At 46.2% G+C, this 21251-nt stretch overlaps 1 protein-coding gene across 6 annotated transcripts in view; it reads right to left on the minus strand.

The window, feature by feature from the left end:
• The window catches only part of HCN4 (hyperpolarization activated cyclic nucleotide gated potassium channel 4), a 151232-nt gene that overhangs the window by 87313 nt on the left and 42668 nt on the right, over positions 1-21251 (minus strand). For 3 of the 6 annotated variants that reach the window (XR_010834150.1, XM_067003709.1, XM_048081409.2), the window contains exon 2: positions 15437-17047. The exons of the other annotated variants lie outside the window; for them this stretch is intronic. Coding sequence is in view for 2 of the 3 variants with exons in the window: in XM_067003709.1 (XP_066859810.1) it covers positions 15437-16140 (704 nt within the window). In the remaining variant the exon portion in view is untranslated. The remainder of the gene's footprint in view (positions 1-15436; positions 17048-21251) is intronic. 6 annotated transcript variants of the gene reach the window in all.

The raw sequence follows: 21251 nt of genomic DNA on the forward strand, positions 1-21251 counted from the left end.
AGCCAGTGATAGCTGAGCGCTTCCCTGTCTGTTTAAGGTGCAGACCCAACAACAAATGAGGTGTAAATGTATATTTTAAATCTACCTGATTCTGTCTTACGTCAATCACTACAAGCTCTGAATCTGCCTACAAATAAGCTCATAGCCCTTGGCAACATGCAAAAGTGTTCAGAAAACAAAAGAGGAACAAGAAGCAAGTCTCTCCGTTCTCTCAGCGTCTGCCCACCCAGCCCCGTGTGGCTGCAGACATGGGCAGCAATTGCCAGTGGTGGTGCTCCTGAAGGAGGCACAGTGCTGCAAGGCAGGGGCTCACCGCACAGCTCCAGCAGCAGCGCTCGGTGAGGACGAGGTCTGTTCACCCCCAAAGCCCAGAGAAGAACGTGCAAGTGAGAGCAATGGCACTTGGTGCACACCACAGCCCCGTCCCCAGTCTAGAAGGATGTACCTCAGGTCCCGAGGCTGGAGAAGAAACCCCCAAAGGACCTAAACCTGCTGTATTGAAAGTTACAACCACAAAGACCATCCCAAGCTTCAAACTGCTGTGTCTTAAAAGGAAAGACATATCTTATCCTTTCCTTTCAGTGCCTGGAGGCAAGTCTGTTCCCTGCCCTGTTTTGGGTACCTATGATGGCAGCAATGTCTCAATGAATTCCAGCTTTTTCAAAAAGCAATCTAAGAACATATTCTCAAAGGACTTCTCTGAGACATGAAATACACCTGTAGTTTTTTACTTCTATGCATGCAGACTGGAATTTCAAGGCCGCTGTAGCAGGTGCTGACTTCACCTTTGATTTCAGCAGGAGCAGGGACGTGCTCGGGTATTGTGTAAATTAGCCAGGAACTTGTGTATTTCAGTAATGCTTGATTAGGTGAATTCTATGTTTGTTTGTTTGTTTGTTTTTTCTTTTTCTTTTAATTTTTAGTTAATGCAGTCCTTCTGTTTAAGAAAGCTTAGTAGTAGGGCTAGGGTTTTCCCCACCATTCTTTCAAATTCATCCCACCAGAAGTATATGCGATATGACTCAGCCCAGCTGGCTGGCACTCAGCAGATCACAGAAAGGCTGCGCAAGAGAAGTAAAAAGATGGTTCTGCCATGAGGGAACCTGGGAGGATGCTCAGCAAGTCATTCAAAACAACATCCTCGGCCATCCCTGGTCCCACTGGGGCAGAGGTGCCCAAGAACATGGAAGGATCTGGATCTTCCACTCTCTGATCCTCCTGTCACGCAGAGAGAATACGGTCCCCAGTTCGGGGGGTACCTGGAAACTACAAAGCCCTCATGTGCTACAGGGGTGGGGCCACATAACTGCCTTGGCAGGTGAGCTTAAACTGAGAACCAGCAATCGTTAAGGTACCTGTTCTCTGAAATTTTCCATTCAGCTGCCCCCATAAGGCTTGACCGGCACAGAGGAGAGTGGAATCGGGAGAAGTTGCTTCAAAAGTTCAAAATTCAAACTAAATCCCCACCACTTTGAATTTTAAAGCCTTTCCTTGATTCTTTCTCTTTGTGCTCAGAAGCCGGAGCAGAAGGTCTTTCCGCTGGAGTCCACACAAAGCAGAGAGCAGATTAGCTCTGCTCTCGAGTATATCCAAAAACATTTTAGCCCATTAGATATTTCATTGTAAATTAGGGATCTCCTTTATGAAAGACATCACTGAATCAGAAATAGCTATTTTGTGGGCGACGAGCAGAAAATTCAGTGCTCTAAAATACTTCCACTGTAGCAACAGAGAGGAGCCTCACTAAATCCGGCTTGGAAGATCCCCTTCACGAGCACCAAAATGTGAATGCAATCCCGTATCTCTCCCTGTGGTGTGACGTTAGCAGGTCTCAGACAGCGCTCGTGCGGTGCCCAGATGTGCCCAGCGGTATGGGTACGCGAGAGGCCAGAAGCAGCTCCCAGGAAAGAAGCAGATTCCCAGTGCCACCCCACTGGCTGCAATGGGTTCTCACCAAGGAATTTTGCTCCATACGTTCACTGATTAAAACCTAACTCCAAAGAAATGACAATATATCCTTCTGCATACACAAGAGCCCCAGAATGTGAAGAAATAATTGCCTCCAGCACTGTAGAAAAGCCAGAGCTGGAGTGAAATGCAGCAATTAGGCAGTGCACGGCAGAACACCGCACAGTTGCTGCTTCAGGGCAGGGTCTGAATAAACTCGAGTACACCATTTGAGCTGTATGGGAATTACCTGGCTGCTTATGAAAAGCAGTAGTTTGCTCTGTCAAAAGCCATGGGTTTTGAACCATCAGGGTAGTTTGTAATACTACAAAACTATCTGATTTGGAATATTTTCCCTTTCTCTCTCTGAGCTAAGCAGGAGCATACCCATTTTTCCTTTGCAAAACAGTGGGCAAAGAGTGTGCGAGGAATCCTCTCCCCTCCTCCTGTGACCTGCTGTAGGAAAGTTGTTCCAGCTCAAACGCCTGCGAGCAGCGGTATAGCTGACCAGGCGGCTTTTCCCTTACTGGACTACAGATCTCAGTAGCCAAGTCTGGGGAAGATACAAGTTTCCATATGTCCATCCCCACCCGAAAAAGGCGCTCTCTCCTTGAAAACCACAGCCCCTAGGATGTGTGCAGAAGGAAGGCCTGCAGCCCACTGGTGGGACAAGCTGAGGACTAACATCAAGGCATCTTGTTCAGCTCTTTCACAGCTTGTCTCCACACATCTTATCTAAAGACTAGAAAGAAATGCTGATGGCCTACCATTACTGAGAAGATGTGTGTGTGATGATTGCACTAGAGGAAGTGTTTAAGAACGGCTCAGCCTCATGAAAATAAAACCCTCCATCGGCTGCCAAAAGCTCAGTCCCAGAAGGGTTACAGTTCCCAACCCCCCAGGTGGGCATGGCTTCCATGCCTCGGCATCTGCAGCAGGATGCAATGCTCATGGATGGGCACTGCCTTTCTTCTCTGTGCACAACCCAATGCCTCCATCATCTCCTGCCCACCACAGGGTGCTCTGCCTTGCACAGAGGGTTGTGCTGACCCAGGGATTGAGCTTTGGAGAAATGTCACTGCTTTTTGTTCCTCTTTCAGTTATGGGAGACAGAGGACTGGAGACATCTGAGGTGCTTTATGGTGGGAAGAAGAGAGATAAAGAGACGCTGGTAGCCTAGGTGTGGGAATTATCCTCCTGTGGTGCCGGGGAGAGTGTTCCTTGTACAGATGTTTGACACGCTCAGCTCTGCTTTGCACTTCTCACGCACATATCTCTCACGAGGTGGTGTATTATTAGATGCACCCCCGATGTTACGTATTAATTTCCAAAGCAGACTCATTCACACACACATAACACATCCACCCACATGCAGTAATGCTTAGACAGACACAAAACCATCCAGCAGCCAATTATTTGGGGTGGGAACAGCTTGCATTAGCTCATGATGAAGCTTAGCCTTAATTCTACTGAGCTAGAGAGGCTGGGAGCTGTGCGTTGGTCTCCTGACTGACTGCAGATCTCAGAGCAGGGCAGATGATGTCAAGGCAAATCTTTTTTTGTCTGCAGTGCAGATTTGGCTGTGTGAATTTACTTGCAGATGAGGCTTCCAGATCCCCTGTTCAAAAGCACAAGCCCTAGGCCATACCCACATCTGCCACCGCTAGCCTAAATTCCCCTTGGTGCTGCAAAAGGAGCACACAACCAGCAGCACTGCCCTTGTCTAGGACCTATGCTCTGGCCGCCTCTCCACCAATGCATGTAGCCAACAAGAAGCAGGAGGAATTCACCCCGTTTGGGTGCTGGATGAGGATTGTCCATGGTGCAAAGTGGAGCCCAGTCATAATGGGAATTCACCGACATGCTCTGAACGACGTTACTTTATGTGGTGTTTTGCAAAACCGAGGACCAGAAGCTCCCCAAAGCAGTCAGGGCTGAGCCAACAGACCCTGCCAGATCCGGAGCTTAATTAAAGTATGCCTTTGACCCAGAAACTTGCTCCAACTCCCAAGCATGGGGCACGCCCCTCAGTTGCTCTCTAACCAGAGCACACACAGTGTGTCACCTTAACCGGGGCTGACATGATCTGAAGCACACCTGGGCATGCACTAAAAGGCAAGGGGCGGAACTGATCGTCCAAAAGATTCAGCAGTTGCTGAGCTCAGATGCTGTTTTCTAAAGCTGCTGTGCCAGAGAGACACCTTGCCAGCTCCTGTGCCAGACCTTCCATCCAGGAGTGTTTACTGAAGTCAAGTTGTTGCATCTCCCAAGGAGAAAAGCAGTACGCCTTGCAATACACATGACCGGTGAGGAAAAGTTGGAACATTTTCTTTTTACAGCATCTCCAAACCCCGTGCAGGGCCTGCATAATTCTCATTACAGACACAAAAGACAAAATTCTCATCTCCATTCCCTGTCCAGACTTTTTACCTACATTTTTTCCAACCTAGTTCCAAACATGCTACACAATATAGCATCATACGTGGAACTGTAAAGGTGCTGGCAATAAGTAACCATTATTCAGAAATCACTTAACAGTGCATGGATCTACTAATTTTTGTGGTCCTAACAACAAATGGACAAGAGATGTAACCAAATCTTCAGCAGCACTCAGAGTAGTATAGTCATGAAGAAATTCTCACGGAACTGCCTTCTAAACCATATACCCTTGCTGACATCTACTCTGAATCTTTTGTTATGTTAAAATGTTTTAAGAGGTCTACAGCCTCTTCCCTGGCCCCTAGCAGTACCATGGCTCCACTGCCAAAGTTGGAGAAATCAAGGCACAAAGAGCATTGTGTTTATGGTTCCTCATAATGTCAAAACCAGATGCCTGACCTGCCTTCCAGTTTGTCCTTGTACCTGCTACACATTGCTCATGGTCCAAAAGGCATCCACAGCTAAACAAGCATGGGAAAGCGATACAAATGAGTTTGTGTTGGCATCAAAGAGAACAGCCCATAATCTGTGGTCTACACTGGTCCTTCCTCCTCCCCTTCCCAGTAATTCACGGAAAATCAGGGATGGAAACAAATGTTCCACTTAGAATCATAGAATCAAATGGACCTTGAGCTTGTTTGGAGGTTCTAGCAGGGGAGCGCAGCTACCGTATACCCTTGACCGATGAACGGTACGCCTCTATCGGGGAAGGTCGTCCTCTTCGACCGAGCGCGCAGCTTCGGGAGGGACGCACATGGAGCGGTGAGGGAGGAAGGGGACACCCGCCTAGCCAGCCAGATCAGCCGAATCAACCCTGGCGATCAATGGGGTGACAGATGTCGCAGCCAGATCGCCCTCACATCCACTTGTTATTAATAAATGCGTAACTTGTGCATGCATTAGTGCTTTAAGGCAAAGAGGGAAAGATCAAGCACCAAGAATTTGTGCTTAACGAAAGCAGGTTTGCCATCATTAAAAAAGCTGCAGAGAGTCAGCCAGTGTTATCATTTGTTATCGCTCTGCCTGTCAGGAGAGCCAGTCCAAACCCTGACACTGCCAGGCAGCGTCACCTTTGCACTGCTTCCCTACGCCTAATGCAACTGCGGTGCCTCTGCAGAGCTGCAGGATGTCACTGCGCTCGCTCAGCCCACACCCTGGGCTCTGCACCATCCCTCCAGCCTACTCACGAATGGGGACAGAGGTGAGACCACCAGGAGCGGGATAGGATAAACTGGGGCCTCCACCACCTCCTGTCCCCTGGAGATGGGCACGTACGCATGCATGCACCAAGTCCTCTGCAGATGAGCCATCGCGCCAGTAACAATGTTAGTGCTGTGATGAGTTAGCACCTTGTCCTGAAATCACGTGCGAAGCCACGGCTGGGAGGAAGGGACTTATTAATGTGGAGTCCCCGAGTCTTTGGAATGTAGCTGTTATCTCCCTCGCAAGCTCCAGAGCGCTGATAACTTTGCAAGGCATTTCTTTCCCACACCCAGGCAAATCCAACTGTGCGCCACCAGGCTTTCCATCCCCCAGACATCAGACTGTAACAGTGCCCTGCAGCTCTGACTAGGAAAACGGGATCCCATCAGAGCCCCTCTGCATACAGTCTCACTGGAGCTGTGTGCAGGATGAGGAGTTACTCAGCGTACAGCTGCCGATCTCCCGGCAGTCACCAGAAGCTGGAGCACAACTGTGAAAAGGGAAAAAAAAAAAAGAAGTTATAGCTCCTACACTAGGATCAGCTGGCAACCTGCAGCACCTCTCCTGCCTCTAAGCTCTTTCACAATAGATGCATAAACACAGACAACCTCTCTGTCCAAAGAGGCAAAGATTTAAATCCTTAATTAGCACATTTGGACAAGTCACCACAAAAGAGATTAGCTTTTGTGCATCGCTGGGGAAGCAGTTGTGCCCCTATAATGTCCAAGGGGTGGGCCCTCAAGCTGACCTTGGAATTCCCCTTTGAATGCTCATCCGCTGTGCTCTCACTTGCAGCATCTTCCCCTGCTGCATGCAGCGTCTCTTCAGGAGTTAACAGCCTGGTTTACTACAGCCTGGTGCTCAAACTAGGCACGGGGTGACCATTTTGATGTCAGCCGCTGTGAATATACTGCACGGAATGAATAATTTCAATTTGTAAAGGGACTTCCCAGGTAGCCAACCATTCAGCAAGGAAAAGGGGCAGAAAAAGGTCTCTGTAATAGCACCTTGTTAGCCCAGCACACATCTGCTTTCTCTTCTGTATTTCTGGAGTCCTAACTGCTTTGTCTGCTGACAAAACCCAGGTTTTAGTGCTGTCAGCACTGCAGAGCTGTAGAGCCACGCAGAGCCAAGCCGCGTTCTCATCTGCCTTGTACATCACCAAAAAAAAATGTCCACTTAAGCAAGGATACCTGAACAGTTCATATATACAGATATACAGCAGCTCTGGTTTGGAGACCCCAGGACAAACTTGCTGCTTGGTCAAAATCCTCTCCTGACTTGCAGGCTGAAAAGCACCTTGTGTTACAGCCATCTCTCTGCAAAATGCTCAGCTAATGTAGGAATGAGTGCTGTATTGCTGCTAGACAAAGAGATTATCTAAACATTTCTGAACAGAACTTAAATCAACCCTATTCACCATAATAACTCTGACTCTTTTATAACAGGAGCAAGTAAATCTCATGCAGATATATACCACTGCTCACCAAGACGGTTATGGTGCTGCCAGCCAGATGCTGCCTGGTTTGAAGGATGGCTGGGGATGCTGCCCCTGCATCAGCAGCTGCAGGAACGCATGAGGACACTGAGAAGCACCAAGGGAGGAGAAGAGGCCTCAGGTCTCTCCACACAGAAACAACCCCATGCTCTGTTACAAACCAGGGAGGGGATAGAGCAGCATTCGGCAGACTTGGGGGCTTTTGTAATTCTCCCTCTTGGTCTTGAGTTCTGGAAATTGCCTCACCCCCCTGAATACAGGAACAGCGTGGACCTTGTCCCAACACAGATCACGTGGCATAAACATTTTGGGGTGAAATCTTGTGCTCTACCAAGCCACTTCCCTATGGAATGGCCTTTCCCTTGCTCTCACCGGTGGAAATGCAGTTTTTTGAAGTTCTCAAAGACAGAAATGGAGTTGGCACCTTCTTTTTGAGTGACATTCATCCGTAGGTAAATTGATTTAATAGCTTGTTAGAGTGCCAATTAGAACCAACAATAACTCAATTGACCTATAACTTCCTTGGCACCAACAGAGCTTTCAAAAATAAGAGAAAGGACGAAAGCTATGCTCTGGCAGAGATGAGAGCTCAGATAGTTGGGTTTTGAGAGCAAATGGAGGGATTCATGGGCTTGCTAATGAGATGCTCATAACACATCAGAAACAAAGACAAATTTCAATGGTTCCAAGCTAAAATGACACTATGTTATCTCCAGACAGAGATCACTCTTTTATCTGTATAATAAATGAATTTCAGTGCAGTAGCAGTACCGCTACAGCAGAAAAAAAACCTGAGTGCAACAGAAAGCACTAGCAGTTACCTAACCACAATAACACCGTGCTGGAAACCCAAGTCTACCTGCTTATAATAGTACTGAAACGTCCTACACTGATTCTGTGTGCGCCTACCAATAAACACTTCTGGAAAACACATTTTTCCCTCAAATAAAATCTGTTTCACACTTATGCAGTGGAGATTGTGCTTCTACATAAATTCATCGTTTGAAATGCTTGGCTTCAAGGATGGATGCGTTTCAAATTTGAAAAAACAAAGAATGTGGGTAGAGTTTGTCTAAACAGTGCTGGGCTGAGAGCATCCAAGGATGGAGGAAGGGATAAAGTGGAGAGGTTTGAAATTACTAGGCAAAATGACCACTGTTAAACCAGGAAGGAAAGCAGGGACTGAGAATACTGAGCTTATCTGAAGAGTCCAACGGATAATAGCAACTACAAATACATAGAAGGAGAGAAAACAAATGTGGGGGAGATCCATCTGGAAAAAAAAAAGAAAAAAAAAAGAAGGATAAGGGGATAAGGACTGAGACTGGCAAGGGAAGGAACTGGTGTGAGAGAAGTGCCACTGACACTGGGCTGAATAAAGTGCCAAGCACAACGTACTGCAATTGGACATGGGGCGGGAGGGGAGAAGAAGCATTACTAAAAGCTGTGGTGAGGTGGAAAGGAGCAATCAAATGAAAAACTGGGTATGAGGAGCTAGGACTGGCTGGATAAGAAACATGTTACAAGAAACCTAGAAAACGGAGATGGGAGTGGTGAGATAAGCAACACATCACTGAAAGTGAGGGGTAGGGAAAACAGCAGATTGGAAGGAGCAGGGCAGAAGGCATCATGCTTGGGTACAGGGGAGAAAACAAACAGTCTGTAACACAGAGCACATTTCCCTTCAAAGCCTGGAGAGCTACCCAAGAACCTGGCACATCATTGCCGCTTTGCTGTAACTGCCTGCTACGGGCATTGCTTAATTGAGAGCAGAGGGCAGTGCAGCATATCCTCTCAAAGGTCCATCGCTGCTAACGAACCCAGGGACATTATTATGATGAGGATGGGGATTGATTTACCTTAACAATTATACAAAACCACTATATTAAAATTAGACTGCAAAGTCAAAAGCTTCGGTTATGAAATAGCAGAACGGAGGTTAGCTGTATGTATTACATTACAGTCATTACATGTTTCAAAATAGTTCTTCCTACAGAATTCATTCAAGATGAGAGGAAGGGCTTGAGGCAGACGTGTGGGGAAGAGATTTTCTATACGAGCTCATTTCTTGCACAATCTGAAAGGTTTGCAATAAAAGAGATAAGGAACTGCAGGATAAGATGTGATGGCTAAGGCAGATGAGTGCTGCCCTGGAGATTCTGTCTCTGCCAAAAAGTTCCTGCAGAGGTGTTAGGCAAATAGCTCAATCCAAAACTGGAACTAGAATAATATTTGTAGGGGATGATTAAAGAGGACACTATGTCACTGTTCACAGCTATGTTTTGTGGAGTTTTTTTCTTGACAACCCCCTCCTCTTTTTTTCTTTTTTTCTTTTTTCTTTTAAACTATAACAGACAAACTAACAGACATCAGAGGCTTGGGTGGGATCGGCATGCCTCTTTCTCAGACTGGCTGCTCACCAAGCAAGTCTAAGAAATGGTCCAAATCCGAAATGTCCCGCTCATCTTAAAGCATCAGATACTCTTAAAACAGGCAGCCAATACCTCTGTGCCCTGGTCTTGTGGGTCACAGCAATGTCCGGTTCCTTACTGGGCACCCACAGAGGCTGAGCTCTGAACATAAGGCATGCTGTGGAGTGCTACACACTCTGCAAACAGGTCCTCAGGTTGACTACACCAAAGTAATGCATGTTCTTGACCTCACTGCCTGTTAGCCTCTGTCACCTCACTACAGACTGGGGATGACAGTACTAGTTCCCTAGACAAGGTGTCAGAAAGAGAAATGATCGTTTATTGCTTTTACAGTTGAATATTTCCTAAGTATCAAAAAAACCTGTTTTTTTTCATACTAGGATCTGAATAACATGAAATAAATATGCTATCTTACAACAAGAGATGGATAAAATGTTAAATAGCTTTTTGCAAAGGAACAGCCATCCCCATGTGCACTGCATGAGGCTTGGGCTTCTGCGGAAGAGAGAATGTGGTCATTTATTGGCAGAGATTTGCACCAAGGGTCTGAATTAAGTTTGTGCAGGAAATCTTAATCATGATATTGTCTTAAATCTCAATGTTTGATTTAGTATTTATTCATACGATTTGATCTCATTTTCTGCACGTGAACAAATATGAAAATACTATAGTATTATATGATTATGATCTTAAAACGTCTTATGGTGGTACACCGAGGTGTTTCATTTACTGAGACCTTCCTGTTTTCAAATGCTGCCTCTTATAGTACCTGAACATGTCTCCTACAAATAACTATATCCCCACAACAAGCCTCTAGCACGGGATTTTTTATCCTCTGCTTCACAACTGGAGCGCGAAGCTTGGGGTGACTCGCCCAAGGACATGAGAAGCATGGCTACCACTAGTTTGGTCCCCTTCATGGTCAGGAAACCACATTTCCTCTCCTGCAGCTTGATTCACAGTCCACTGAAGACAACAGAAGCCTAATCCATGTTGCTCAGCAGGATTTGGATTATCCCTCATGTTATTCCTGCTTGGATTCCCTTGTTCAGCTCCAGCAAAACTGCCCTGGGAATTGGCAGGAAAGTTCTCTGCAGTAAAGACAGCAAGATTTGACTTCAGGAACATCTCCCTTCCTCAGCTAGCAGTGCCCCCACATGATTTTAAGGCAACTGCCATCGACACAAACAAGAAAAGACAGGCAAATATATGAGCTGCCCACCAGCAAGCCCATGCCTGATTTGCACTTTTTGTTTGTTTCTAATGACTGGCACAGGTTCTGCTACTAATGCAGTCGTTTCCCCTGCCTTTCCCTCCAAGCAGAGGTTTCAGTGAACCAGAATTGCAATTTGCAGTACATAAGGCTCACACAATGGCTAGCTTTCATTTTAGTTTCATGTGAGCAGTGGGCAAGTCACAAGATCAGCATTTGCCATTGTGGGCAGCCTTTGAATGTGGAGAGGCATGAAGGCAAGCACAAGCAGCAGCATTCTGGGCAGCAGGTATAGAAAAGAGCATTATTGTCTGAGAGCGGGAAGAGCAACACCCACCTAAGTGAACCACCAAAGCCAGGGAGCGTGCTGCATGCTTCACAAATTGTTTACCCTCTTAACAAAATAGCAAAAAGCTTACGACTGAAAACAATCTCCACAGACAGAGCAGCACCCCGTGAGGCACTCTGGAAATCACTTCTGTTCAGGAGAGTGGAAAAGGGAAGCATGCATCCTTCCCATTTTTGCTCTATCCTGCCAGTGCAATTGGGGTCAGTGTTTAGTAGTATAATTAATAAATCCCACTGATTCCCCAAGGGAAGTGTCTGACTGACACTGCTGAGAGGTCTGGACCAGCACGAAGGGGAGCAAATGATTTTGTTCTTCAGAAATTCCCCTACCTTACACATTACACCTCCACATCTATTTCTTTTGGTGCCACATAAATCTCCCCAGCTCCTGAGCAGGTGTGGGGGTCTCACAGAGGAAGCAAACGAACAAAAGGGTCTGTTTGCAGATAAATATTCCAAGTGAGAACAGTGGGAAGAAAAAATCCAAAATCTCAAGTTGGGACCGAGTGGAATATTTTCCACTGTTTTCAAGCAAGCAGCAGCTTCTTTTTCCTGTGAAGAAGTTAATAGATTACTGGGCAGTGAATAATGTGTAGTTCTATTTACATCCACTGTTTGGACTATTTTGGTCCTTCAGATAGCGTATCTGTTCTCAGGCCTTTCTAAAAGCAGCATGCTCCACTGTTTTGCAAGCAATTCTGGAGAGCAGCTCCAACCAATATGCTTCACTCAACTTCAGACTAGATAGATCACTGTTTGTCTGGATTTTTTTTTATTAAACCGATTTTACTAGATCAATGCTTCCTCTAAGCAATAAATTGCAATTCTATCTATCCACTGAAAAAGCTCTCAGAGCCTCAGATAAATCTTGATCTACACATTGGTTCTGCACTGATGTGCGATCAACCACAGATGCAAATAAACTCAAGTAACTAGCACTTAGATCTGAACCTCGGAAGAGGAGCTAGTACTCTTATTTTCATTAGAAATCGCTAAGACACCTTTTAAGTGCTGCCAGAACTAGTCCACTGCATTAGTCATGAGTACTCAGTGGCACTGAGTCTGGTTTTTATAAAGGTCATTCGGTGTCTTTTCCCCTCACAATGGACTAAAAGCAGAAATCAACAGAGCCTTAATCTATATTAATTTGCTTTACTCTTTGAGGGTCATAGATTTGCCACTGGAATTAGCTATATTAGATGCTAAAATGATAATTTAATGAGACAATGATGAAAGCCTCTGTTCTATTCTAAAACCAGAATGCCTCTCACATAGCACGAAGGAGAGTTACTCCATGAAGTCAGAGGAATTGCACAAATGTAATTTTACAGCAAAATCGAGCTCTGCTAATTAGGGTCGGAGTGTTCAATTCGAAAGTTCACGTCTTGAGCTGTACGTAACCAGGAGTCATGAAGTCTGGAGCTCTACCAAAACACCTGGAGACGCACCTCACTCTCAGAGGTGAAGCTGGTTTCTCCAAAAAGACAGCAAAAAAGATCAGGGGCTTAGTATTTATTAACTTTAAAACTTGTACACCAAATGCTACTGTACAGCTTTGGTGACAATGCAAAGTGCCAGACAATGGAGACTCGTGCCTCTCACAGCATCCTAATGCTCTAGGATCTGCACCCATCTATAGCAAGGAGCAAGCACGCCTTGCACTGCGTAATTTGCAAAGCAGCAAACGGAGTCCTTTGGGCCAAGGATATAGCTCTTGAAAATATCTTGGTCATACCTGCTCTGTGGCACAATCTACTGCATTTCGGAGGTCAAGAAATGTTACTCGTATTCATATGAGTTGTTTCCAAGAGAGATGCTTTGGTAGCACTCAGAGCAGAAGGGAATATCTAATCCGAACAGCATCCGGGAAAGCTCCCACTCTTCTCCTTCAATGCAGCCATTGTTCACAGGTTATTTTTCATGAAAGTCCACGCATTTTCTCTAAGTGGCAGTCACATTCAAACAGATATGCTGCAAGTGACCTAGAAACTGGGGTGAAAAAAGTTCCCTGGAAAATGCACATACTGACCATACAATAGTGTATCCAACTCCTTCCGGCCTCTTCAGATGCTTCTCTGCACAATCAATACCACTGCCCCATCCGATGCTGATCCATAATAGTAGGGAGGAAGCACATATTTGTGTGCTCGGCTTCTAGCATCAATTTAGAAGAAACGCAAAATGGCAAGCTCTCAGCGCACCTGGAATCTGACACCAGGCAGACAATTTCTCGCACCAGGGCACAGATATCCAACTCTGCTTTCTCTACAGAAATGCAAAGCTACGTTGCAGAGGATTTTGTTCTTAATGCTAACAAGTCATACATGGATACATCTGTAACTGCCTGCATGTGAACATTTGGGTGTTAGCACACTGTATGATCAGCTGGCTTGGGAGAGTCTAGCTTGACTGCGTATTTCATTCCTTTGCGTAAGGCTAGGAGTGGCCCTATAGCCAAGTACCTCACAAATAAAAACGTGCCTGATAATTTGCTATGCCATTTTAAGGAATAAGCACTAGTTCACTAGGAATCTTCAAAAAATTATCTCTTAGGACCATCTCACCTTGGGCAAGGTGGCTACCTCAGCTACTGCCACGATCCTTCTACTGAAGTTTGCCAGTCTGGCTCTGTGCTGGAAACAGTCATAGAGACGGAAGGGCATAAATCTGTTATACAGATACATAAAAGATATACAAACTGAAGGCTACTTTAGGATAAATCCAAATATGATCCAGAGACTAAATCCAAAATTCCTTTAAGATGCAACACACAGAGAGCACTTTGCTAGAATAATCCAAGAAAGCACAGCAGTTAGTTTTTAACTCTAGGCTTGTGGCAAATACACTAAGATCTGTAGCCAAGCGAATGAAATTGGTTTGTTCTTTCTAAAGCTAAACACTCTCACATTTCTCTGTGTTTGTGAGGTATTACTTGACCAGTCACAACAGTGAGGCAATTTTATACTCTTTCCAATCTGGGTTTGAATAAGATTGTACTTACAAGGACTGTGCATCACGATGTAGCTACTGGAAACCCTCATATGCTCGGTCAGCTCTATGCTTGGGACACTTGACTGCGCTGAATTTAAATGACAGTGCAGTCTTCCAATTCACATAGCCTTCTAATAATGTTTGTTAATCCAAGCAAGTATCCAGGAATCTGTTCAGTGCCAGTCCTGAATCTTCTAAGCTTGTTAAATCCCTAAAAGGTAGTGCCAAGAGGTTTCTGTCATTGGGCACCAAAATCCATCCTGCAACTCCTTCCTGCAATTATCTTGCTAACTATATTTTACTGAATAAGGCGACATTTCTTTTAGAGTCCAAGAATTCAATAAAATCACGTAATTTGATGGCTATGTTTGAATAATGTGCTTCTACTGTGTGCTTTTAAATGTGAAATGTAAGCCAGTTGTAATTAAAGTTGAAGCAGTAACCCTTAGCCATTGATTGCACTAAGTAATTAATTATTGATTGCAGCACTTTACATACGTATTGCAGAGGACAGTTCACCTGTGCTGTAGACAATACTTTACTCACAAATGCCTAAACACAGCTCCCCCCCCCAGCTATGTGATTGAAGCCATACAATAATTGGTTCTACTGTTTACAAGTTAATTTTTTTATTAACCTTCATGGCAATGTTGCTATCTGAGTGAAAGAAAGCCATTACTCTCCTAAAGACAATGTTAACTATTCCCTGCCCAAATTAGTCTTGCAAATAAGCATCTGCAGATGCAAAAGAGCAGATCTTTGTCTGTAAGACTCTGAAGGTCTTAAGTTCCTTCAGAATGAACGCTGCTATCATCCTCTGCACATACCAATTCCTGACAAGCGATGCTGTGGTAAGAAGCTGTACAGAGCAGCAATAGTGGCAGCATCATTCCCTAACTCTTGGGGAAGGAGAAGGGAGAGGACTTTGAGGTATTAAAATGGGAAACAAAACATTAAACTGGCAGACTGCAGGTTGTGAGCTGGAGATGCAGGAGTAGTTAAGCAGCAGACATTGTGCTTTTAGTCTGGAGTTGTGCATCAGGTGGGAACGTTTTTCCCCATTTACACAGGACTATGGAGAGGCTTTCCCTTATAAAAAGCTGAAGCGAGAAGCATCTGTTAGTTTAAAAACACAATTTAAAATTAATAGTAGTATGGGGACACTAAAATTAAGCTCAAATATAAATGAAACCTGCAGATTGTTTAACTGAAGCAGATCTTGGATGTGTCCTCCAGCTCTTCTGACTAGGAAATTAGCAAGGAAAGTTATCCCTGGGTGTGTGTTCTGTGCAGAAAGGTCTGAGCTGGACAGGGTAGGGGAAGGGGCAGGCCAGTTTTGAGCGGGCCAGGAAGGGGAGATTGTACCTGAAGTCACTGTAGGGATGGATGATCCAGAACCCGGCAGACTTAACCCTTTCCTGCTCCCGCTCCACGGCCTTCTGGCTGCCAAACATCCTCAAGGAGAATTTGTTGACCCCCGGCTGGAGCATGGCCCCGAACTGCCTCTGCATGAAACCGGCTTGGCCCAGCCTCTGCTCCTCATCTGGGGTGATCTGGTCGCACCCTCCACCTCCTTCCACTTTGATGGAGGTAGAGGAGCAAGCTCGGGGGGGCTGCTGCTGGGACTCCGGGGGGGATGCCGGTGGCGGGGGTGCTGGCAGTCCCTGCTCCGTCTCCCCACTGCCAGGGGGGCTCTTGTCCTCTCCAGGGGAGGCTGGCTCCCCTTCGCCGCCGATCAGCCTCTTCTCCTCAGCCGCGTCGTGGAGGTGCCTGCTGGTCAGCGAGGACAGGCTCCCTTTGAAGCGGCGGCAGTCCCCGTTGGTGCTGGTCTTGGCGCCCTTGCTGCCTGCCTCCGTCTCCAGGAGGCCAGGGTCTCCCCCTCTGCTGGGGTCTCCCCCGAGTGCCCGGGTGCTCCCAGCAGAGGGCGAAGGCAGTGGCTTGAGCCTGATGCTTTTCCTCCGGGTGTCCTTGTCGCTGTCTTCCTCCTCATCCATGATCGACGCCTTGGGTCCTATCTGCTGGGGCAGGCTGTAGAGCCTCTTGCGCATGGAGGGGGGCAGTTTGTCCATGGCCGCTGCTGCTGCTGCTGCTGCTGCTGCTGCTCAGTGAGGGGGAGAGACCCCCCGGCTGTGCCGAAGGAGGGGAACCGTCGCTGTCCCCAGGCCCCTGCCCCCAGCTCAAGAGGCAGGAGGGACCAGAGGCTGGCGTGTCATCTCCTTACCAGACTGTGGCATCCACAGGCTCCGCATCAACGCACGGGCTCTGCATCCAGAACGGAAGAAAAAAAAAAGAGGGAAGGCAAAAAAGCCCCCCCCTCTCCTCCCTTGTCCCGATTTGGCTACTTGCTGCTTGCCTCCCCTTGGTGAGTGTTACTGCAATCCCTGTCTGCTCAGATCCAGAGCACTGGGCAAGAAGTCTAGAGGAGAGCCACACACTTCTGGCTGGAAGGCGAGGGAGGGCGGCAGCAGCAGCAGCCGCCTTGCCATGTTGGCTTCGAGATGCAAATGTGCAGTGTCTCCCGGCGGGCAGACATCATCCGAAAAGCGAAGCGCAAGCCTGGGTGCCTCAAACTCCTCAACCTGCCGGCCAATAACACAATGAACTGCAACCTGCAGCAGCCACTGCTTGCTTACATCACTGTCATCACTTATTCCTCATGCAGCCCCGGCTCCTGGGAATATTCATGAAGCGATCCCATTCTATTGGGTTGCCATAGGAGCGACTACTGCACACAGGCTCTGCCTACCTGAGCCAGCACCCGGGCTTCTTAAAAGGGCAACGTCTGGCTGCCAAGGGTGTGTGTGGCAAGAGGCACGCCGCAACGCTGCTGCTGCTGCTGCTGGGCTGCAACATCCCCGGCGCCTGGGCACTGCGGGGCTCCTGCCGCTCACCAGGAGTCAGCCGCGGCTTGGCTGTAGCTGAGGGAGCGCCCGGCTTAATGCCATCCTCGGTTTAGCAGCAAAACCTACCGGGCAGCTGTAAATTTAAAAATAGCAGCATCATAAAAATAATAGGAGCAAGAAGATTCCTTTTTCTCTTAGATGCTGGCGATCCTTGTCTCCTTCTGGAGTTGCAGCTGCTTGGCTGCAGGTTTTCTGGTGAAGACACGGGGGGGGGGGGGGGGGCCGGGGGGATGGGGCAAATCCAAATCTAAAGGAAGAAATACCGGTTCACCTTGAAAATCTCACTTGCATGCAAAGCAGGGTCTTGGGGAGTGCCTTTCTGTTCTGGCACAAGTTTGCCTGCTGGGAACCCCATTGTGTTTTTTACCGAAGAAAGGTTTGGAAGGTTCTTTTCCTTTGTTGCCTTGCTTCCCGTTAGACATGCCAAATGCTACTATTTCTCCCTGAGGGGTTGGATCCGTAGAAGTCATTCAAAAAACGGCAGGCTGCATCTCGGAGAGCTCCCCTACCGGAACGAGGGAGGCTGGACCGGGATGGCGAAGGCGCGTGTGGGATGCGTGGGCTCTCCCTGCGCCGCGGGGAAGCCCACTTCGCTGGGCACCTGAGTCAGCGCTTTCCTGCCGGAGAACAGCTCGGGGTAGGAATCCTCCCTTCCTTTCGCTGATGGCCATGAGGCACCTCATGTAACACAGAGGCCAAAGCCGTAGAAAAAAGCTTAAATCAGGCTTTTCCCTACCTTTTTTTTTTTTTTTTTTTTTTTTTTTTTTTTTCCTCAGAAAAGGAAGAAAAAAGGTGGCAATCAGCCCTGCCCTGCCCTTCCTTGGGAACGGCTGTTTATTCCACTATGCTTATGAAGCTCTTAGACTGATAAACCAGTTCCAATTATTTTCTAATGTAAAGTCTTTGAAACCAGTGGAGTTAAATTAAGAATCCGTTTAGCCATGTAAGAGGCTGTTTGCAGATATTTTTGCACAGACTCAGTATCTGTGGCTTTCTAGAATGTTTGTTGTTTTATATAGTTAAAATCATACCTCCCAGAAAAAGGAAACCACGTGAACTCTGCAGACAGGCAGGGAGGCTAAACGCAGGCAGCCAATGCCCACTGCAAGCAGTGAGGAAATCCTCACCAGTTCCCTGAGAATCGCTGTGCTTCTGCTTCCATAAGCAAATGTTCACCTTTCCCCCCTAGAAGTCACTTGTCACCGGCCTAAGATAACTCTGCCATTTAAAGCAGCAGGATGGTGTTTAAGCTCTTACTTTAAGAAAACGCAGCCATCAGCAGTGACTTCACCATGCACACAAACAGCACATGCTTCTTCATCTTTGTTTGCCTGCTCTCCAATTTTTTCTCCAAAGCATTCACCTGCTCCTCTTCTCCTCCCACCTCCTGGCACAACCTGGACGGGCTGTGACTCATTTGAAATACTCTGCAGAGAAGCTACCTGGTGCAAATATTATTTAGTTTTATTCTTTTCATCGTAACTTCTGGTAGAACAAGCTTTTTCTAGGGAGATAAATCTCGATTTTCAAACACTGCCATAGATTAGATAATGTGAACTAAGCCAGTGATAGCAGTAAAGGTCTTTTTCCCCTACTTTTTTCCTTCTCTAGGCACTAAGGGATGCTGAGGTGTAAGCACTTCTGTGCCTAAGCTGCAATCAACTGCCTTCCAAAAGGAGCTGTTTTGATTAATGAGGTGCATAACATCTGAAACTGATGCAGCTTCTTAAACACAGTCCCTAATGTTCCCAGAGAATGACAGAGCAATAAAGGACGTGCTCAAGGAATCAAGCTGTTCGCCTTCCTTCAGCTATAGGTATTCTAGCAGGCTCGGAAAATACCCATACTCTTTTTTTCCTGGTCTTTCTGGGATTATTCTCTGAATGCTGCCTTATTTGATGACACAAATAAGATTCTCTTACAGCCTTGAAGTGGGGAGAGAACAACAGAGCATCCAGGCAGCAGAATGCTCCTTTATCACTTTTGTAGCTAAGAAAGGAAATTATCAGGTGCAAAGACTGAGTCAGGCTGCCTGGCACACTGCTGCACAATGACAGAAGCATGCAGATGTCCCCATGCTTAGACCTCTGGCTAGCACTGCCCCGGTTGCCAGTGTCCATCCCATACACAAGGCATATGATTCCTCAGTTACAGAGAAGGTTTTAAAATTATTGGTTTGGGACCACGTTTGTTATCTTCACAACTATATGTAAAGCATTAAGCTTCTCTTCAGTATCACACCTGCTTTGAAGCAATTTCTTGAGCACGTCACTTTAATATCTTAGTCCCATTCTGAAAAAAATGCTTAACCTGAAAGGAGAATGTAAGTGCTGCATCGAATCTAGGCCTTGTCGAGCATATAGCCCAAAATGCTAAAAACCAGAATGCGAATTCCTGCGTAGCTCTGTCTGCAAGCGTCGGTTCCTACACACTTCTAAACCTTGGCTCCAGGATTCACAGGTACCAAACTCAGAGGAAGTTTCAAAGTCCTTAAAATGTAAAGACAATTTGGTATCCAGAGAACTTCAAAGTAATGGTATTTTATTTGAGAGCCTTCCAAGAATTAAGTGCAGGAGGCTGGGAATTATTCTTGTCTAATGGTATGAAGCTACCATCATGGACATTATTTACTATTGGCGTTATGGCAGTGCTTTCCATGTTAGCAATGGGCCTTTATAGGCACATTTTAGAACATTTCAGAAAAGCTGTGACTGTTGCTGGGCTAAGCCTTGCCTATCATTGGCTGTACAGAATATTCAAAGGGGGTATAGAGAAGACACCTACCAGAAAAAAGGAAAGCACTTTTTGAGGAAAATTCTCTCTTTTTTTAACAATATTTATCAGATACTGCTCCAAGACTTGGCAGAGATACAAAGGGAGCTGATTTAGTAGGGAGAATGCAGGTGAAACAGCCGAAGATTTGCTCGTTTCTTAGGGGATTTTGTCAATTTTATGTACATATATATGTGATGCTACTTTAATAAAAATACAGTGCTGCAATGCAAATATGAAAAATCAGGTTCCTACTGAGCTCAGGATTATACAAGAACAGACTGAGAGCCATAAAAACTGGTATCCTCTTGCTCAGAGTACACGAAGCAGCAGTGCAAGCTTTCTGCATGCTGGCCTGCTAGGACTAGCTCTGCTTGGGTGAGATTTTCAGGCATCATCCTTGAACCCTTGGCTTCTCAGATAATAAAGGAGTTAATTAACATGTGGTATAGATTGGAGGAACTGGAGCAAGTCCCTTCAAGGCTGCATGTTGTTCCTAGCAGGCAGCTTCTAACTCATAACTGGCATTTGAAAATCCATGAAATATTAAACACTACAAAACACAGAAGTTCTGTCTCAGAGTTTTAGTGGTAGAGTCACTCACTGCCCCTGCAGCTTGTATTATACCTAGAAGATAACAAAAATATTAACCATAAATGCATAAATCCTATATCCTCCTCGCACCTGCCACTTACACAAGCGTGCTGTCACACTTGGGCTCGTTGAAATTCAGCCTCTGCTTTCTTACTGCTCTGTCAATAGGAACTGGGAAGTGGGGGACTGAGCAGCTGGAGCATATGCTGAAACCTATTTATTGCACAAAGAAGGCACCTGAGCATCTGGTCAGGATAAAGTGCTGAGCAATGGGAAGTGAGATACATGCCAGGATGCTGGACTCTGGGGAGAGGGAAGAGTTCCACTGCACTGGAAGTCAGGATGGGAGCAGAAAGTCCTCTTGTGCTGCACAAGAACTGGGTTGCGTTGGGAGAAAGAACAGTTCCATGTCCATCAGTGGGAGCAGAGAGGTACTAAACAGATCTCTAACAACAATGGACTGTGGAGCTGGCACAGAGAGACGGCAGCAGCAGCAGAGGTACAAAAGAAAAGCTTGTGTCAGAAGTATTTGGAAAACTATTTTCTGTCCAGCTTCCATTGATGAATAAACCTGGAGTAATCCCACCCTCTTCATCCTTATAAACACAGCAAAATGGGAGCACTTGTCTGGGACGTGTATTTCCAGGGGGTTGTTGGCAATGTGCTCATAACTAGCAAACAGCTTTGCCACTGCAAAAAAGGAAATGTTATCCAAAAAAAATCAGTCATGCTGCTATCTGTGAAAATAAGTCACAGACTATGCAAAAAAAATAAACCCTCAGGATTTTCAGGATGTTTAGAACTTCTGTAAAGGTTGATAATCCTCCCTGAAAGAAGTAGCTAAAAATCACAGCTACACACAGATTGATTAGCAAGAGCAACTTGCTACCCAACCTGTAATACTCCCCAAG

This window comes from Anser cygnoides, chromosome 11 (assembly GCF_040182565.1).
Source record: "Anser cygnoides isolate HZ-2024a breed goose chromosome 11, Taihu_goose_T2T_genome, whole genome shotgun sequence".
Lineage (NCBI taxonomy): Eukaryota > Metazoa > Chordata > Aves > Anseriformes > Anatidae > Anser > Anser cygnoides.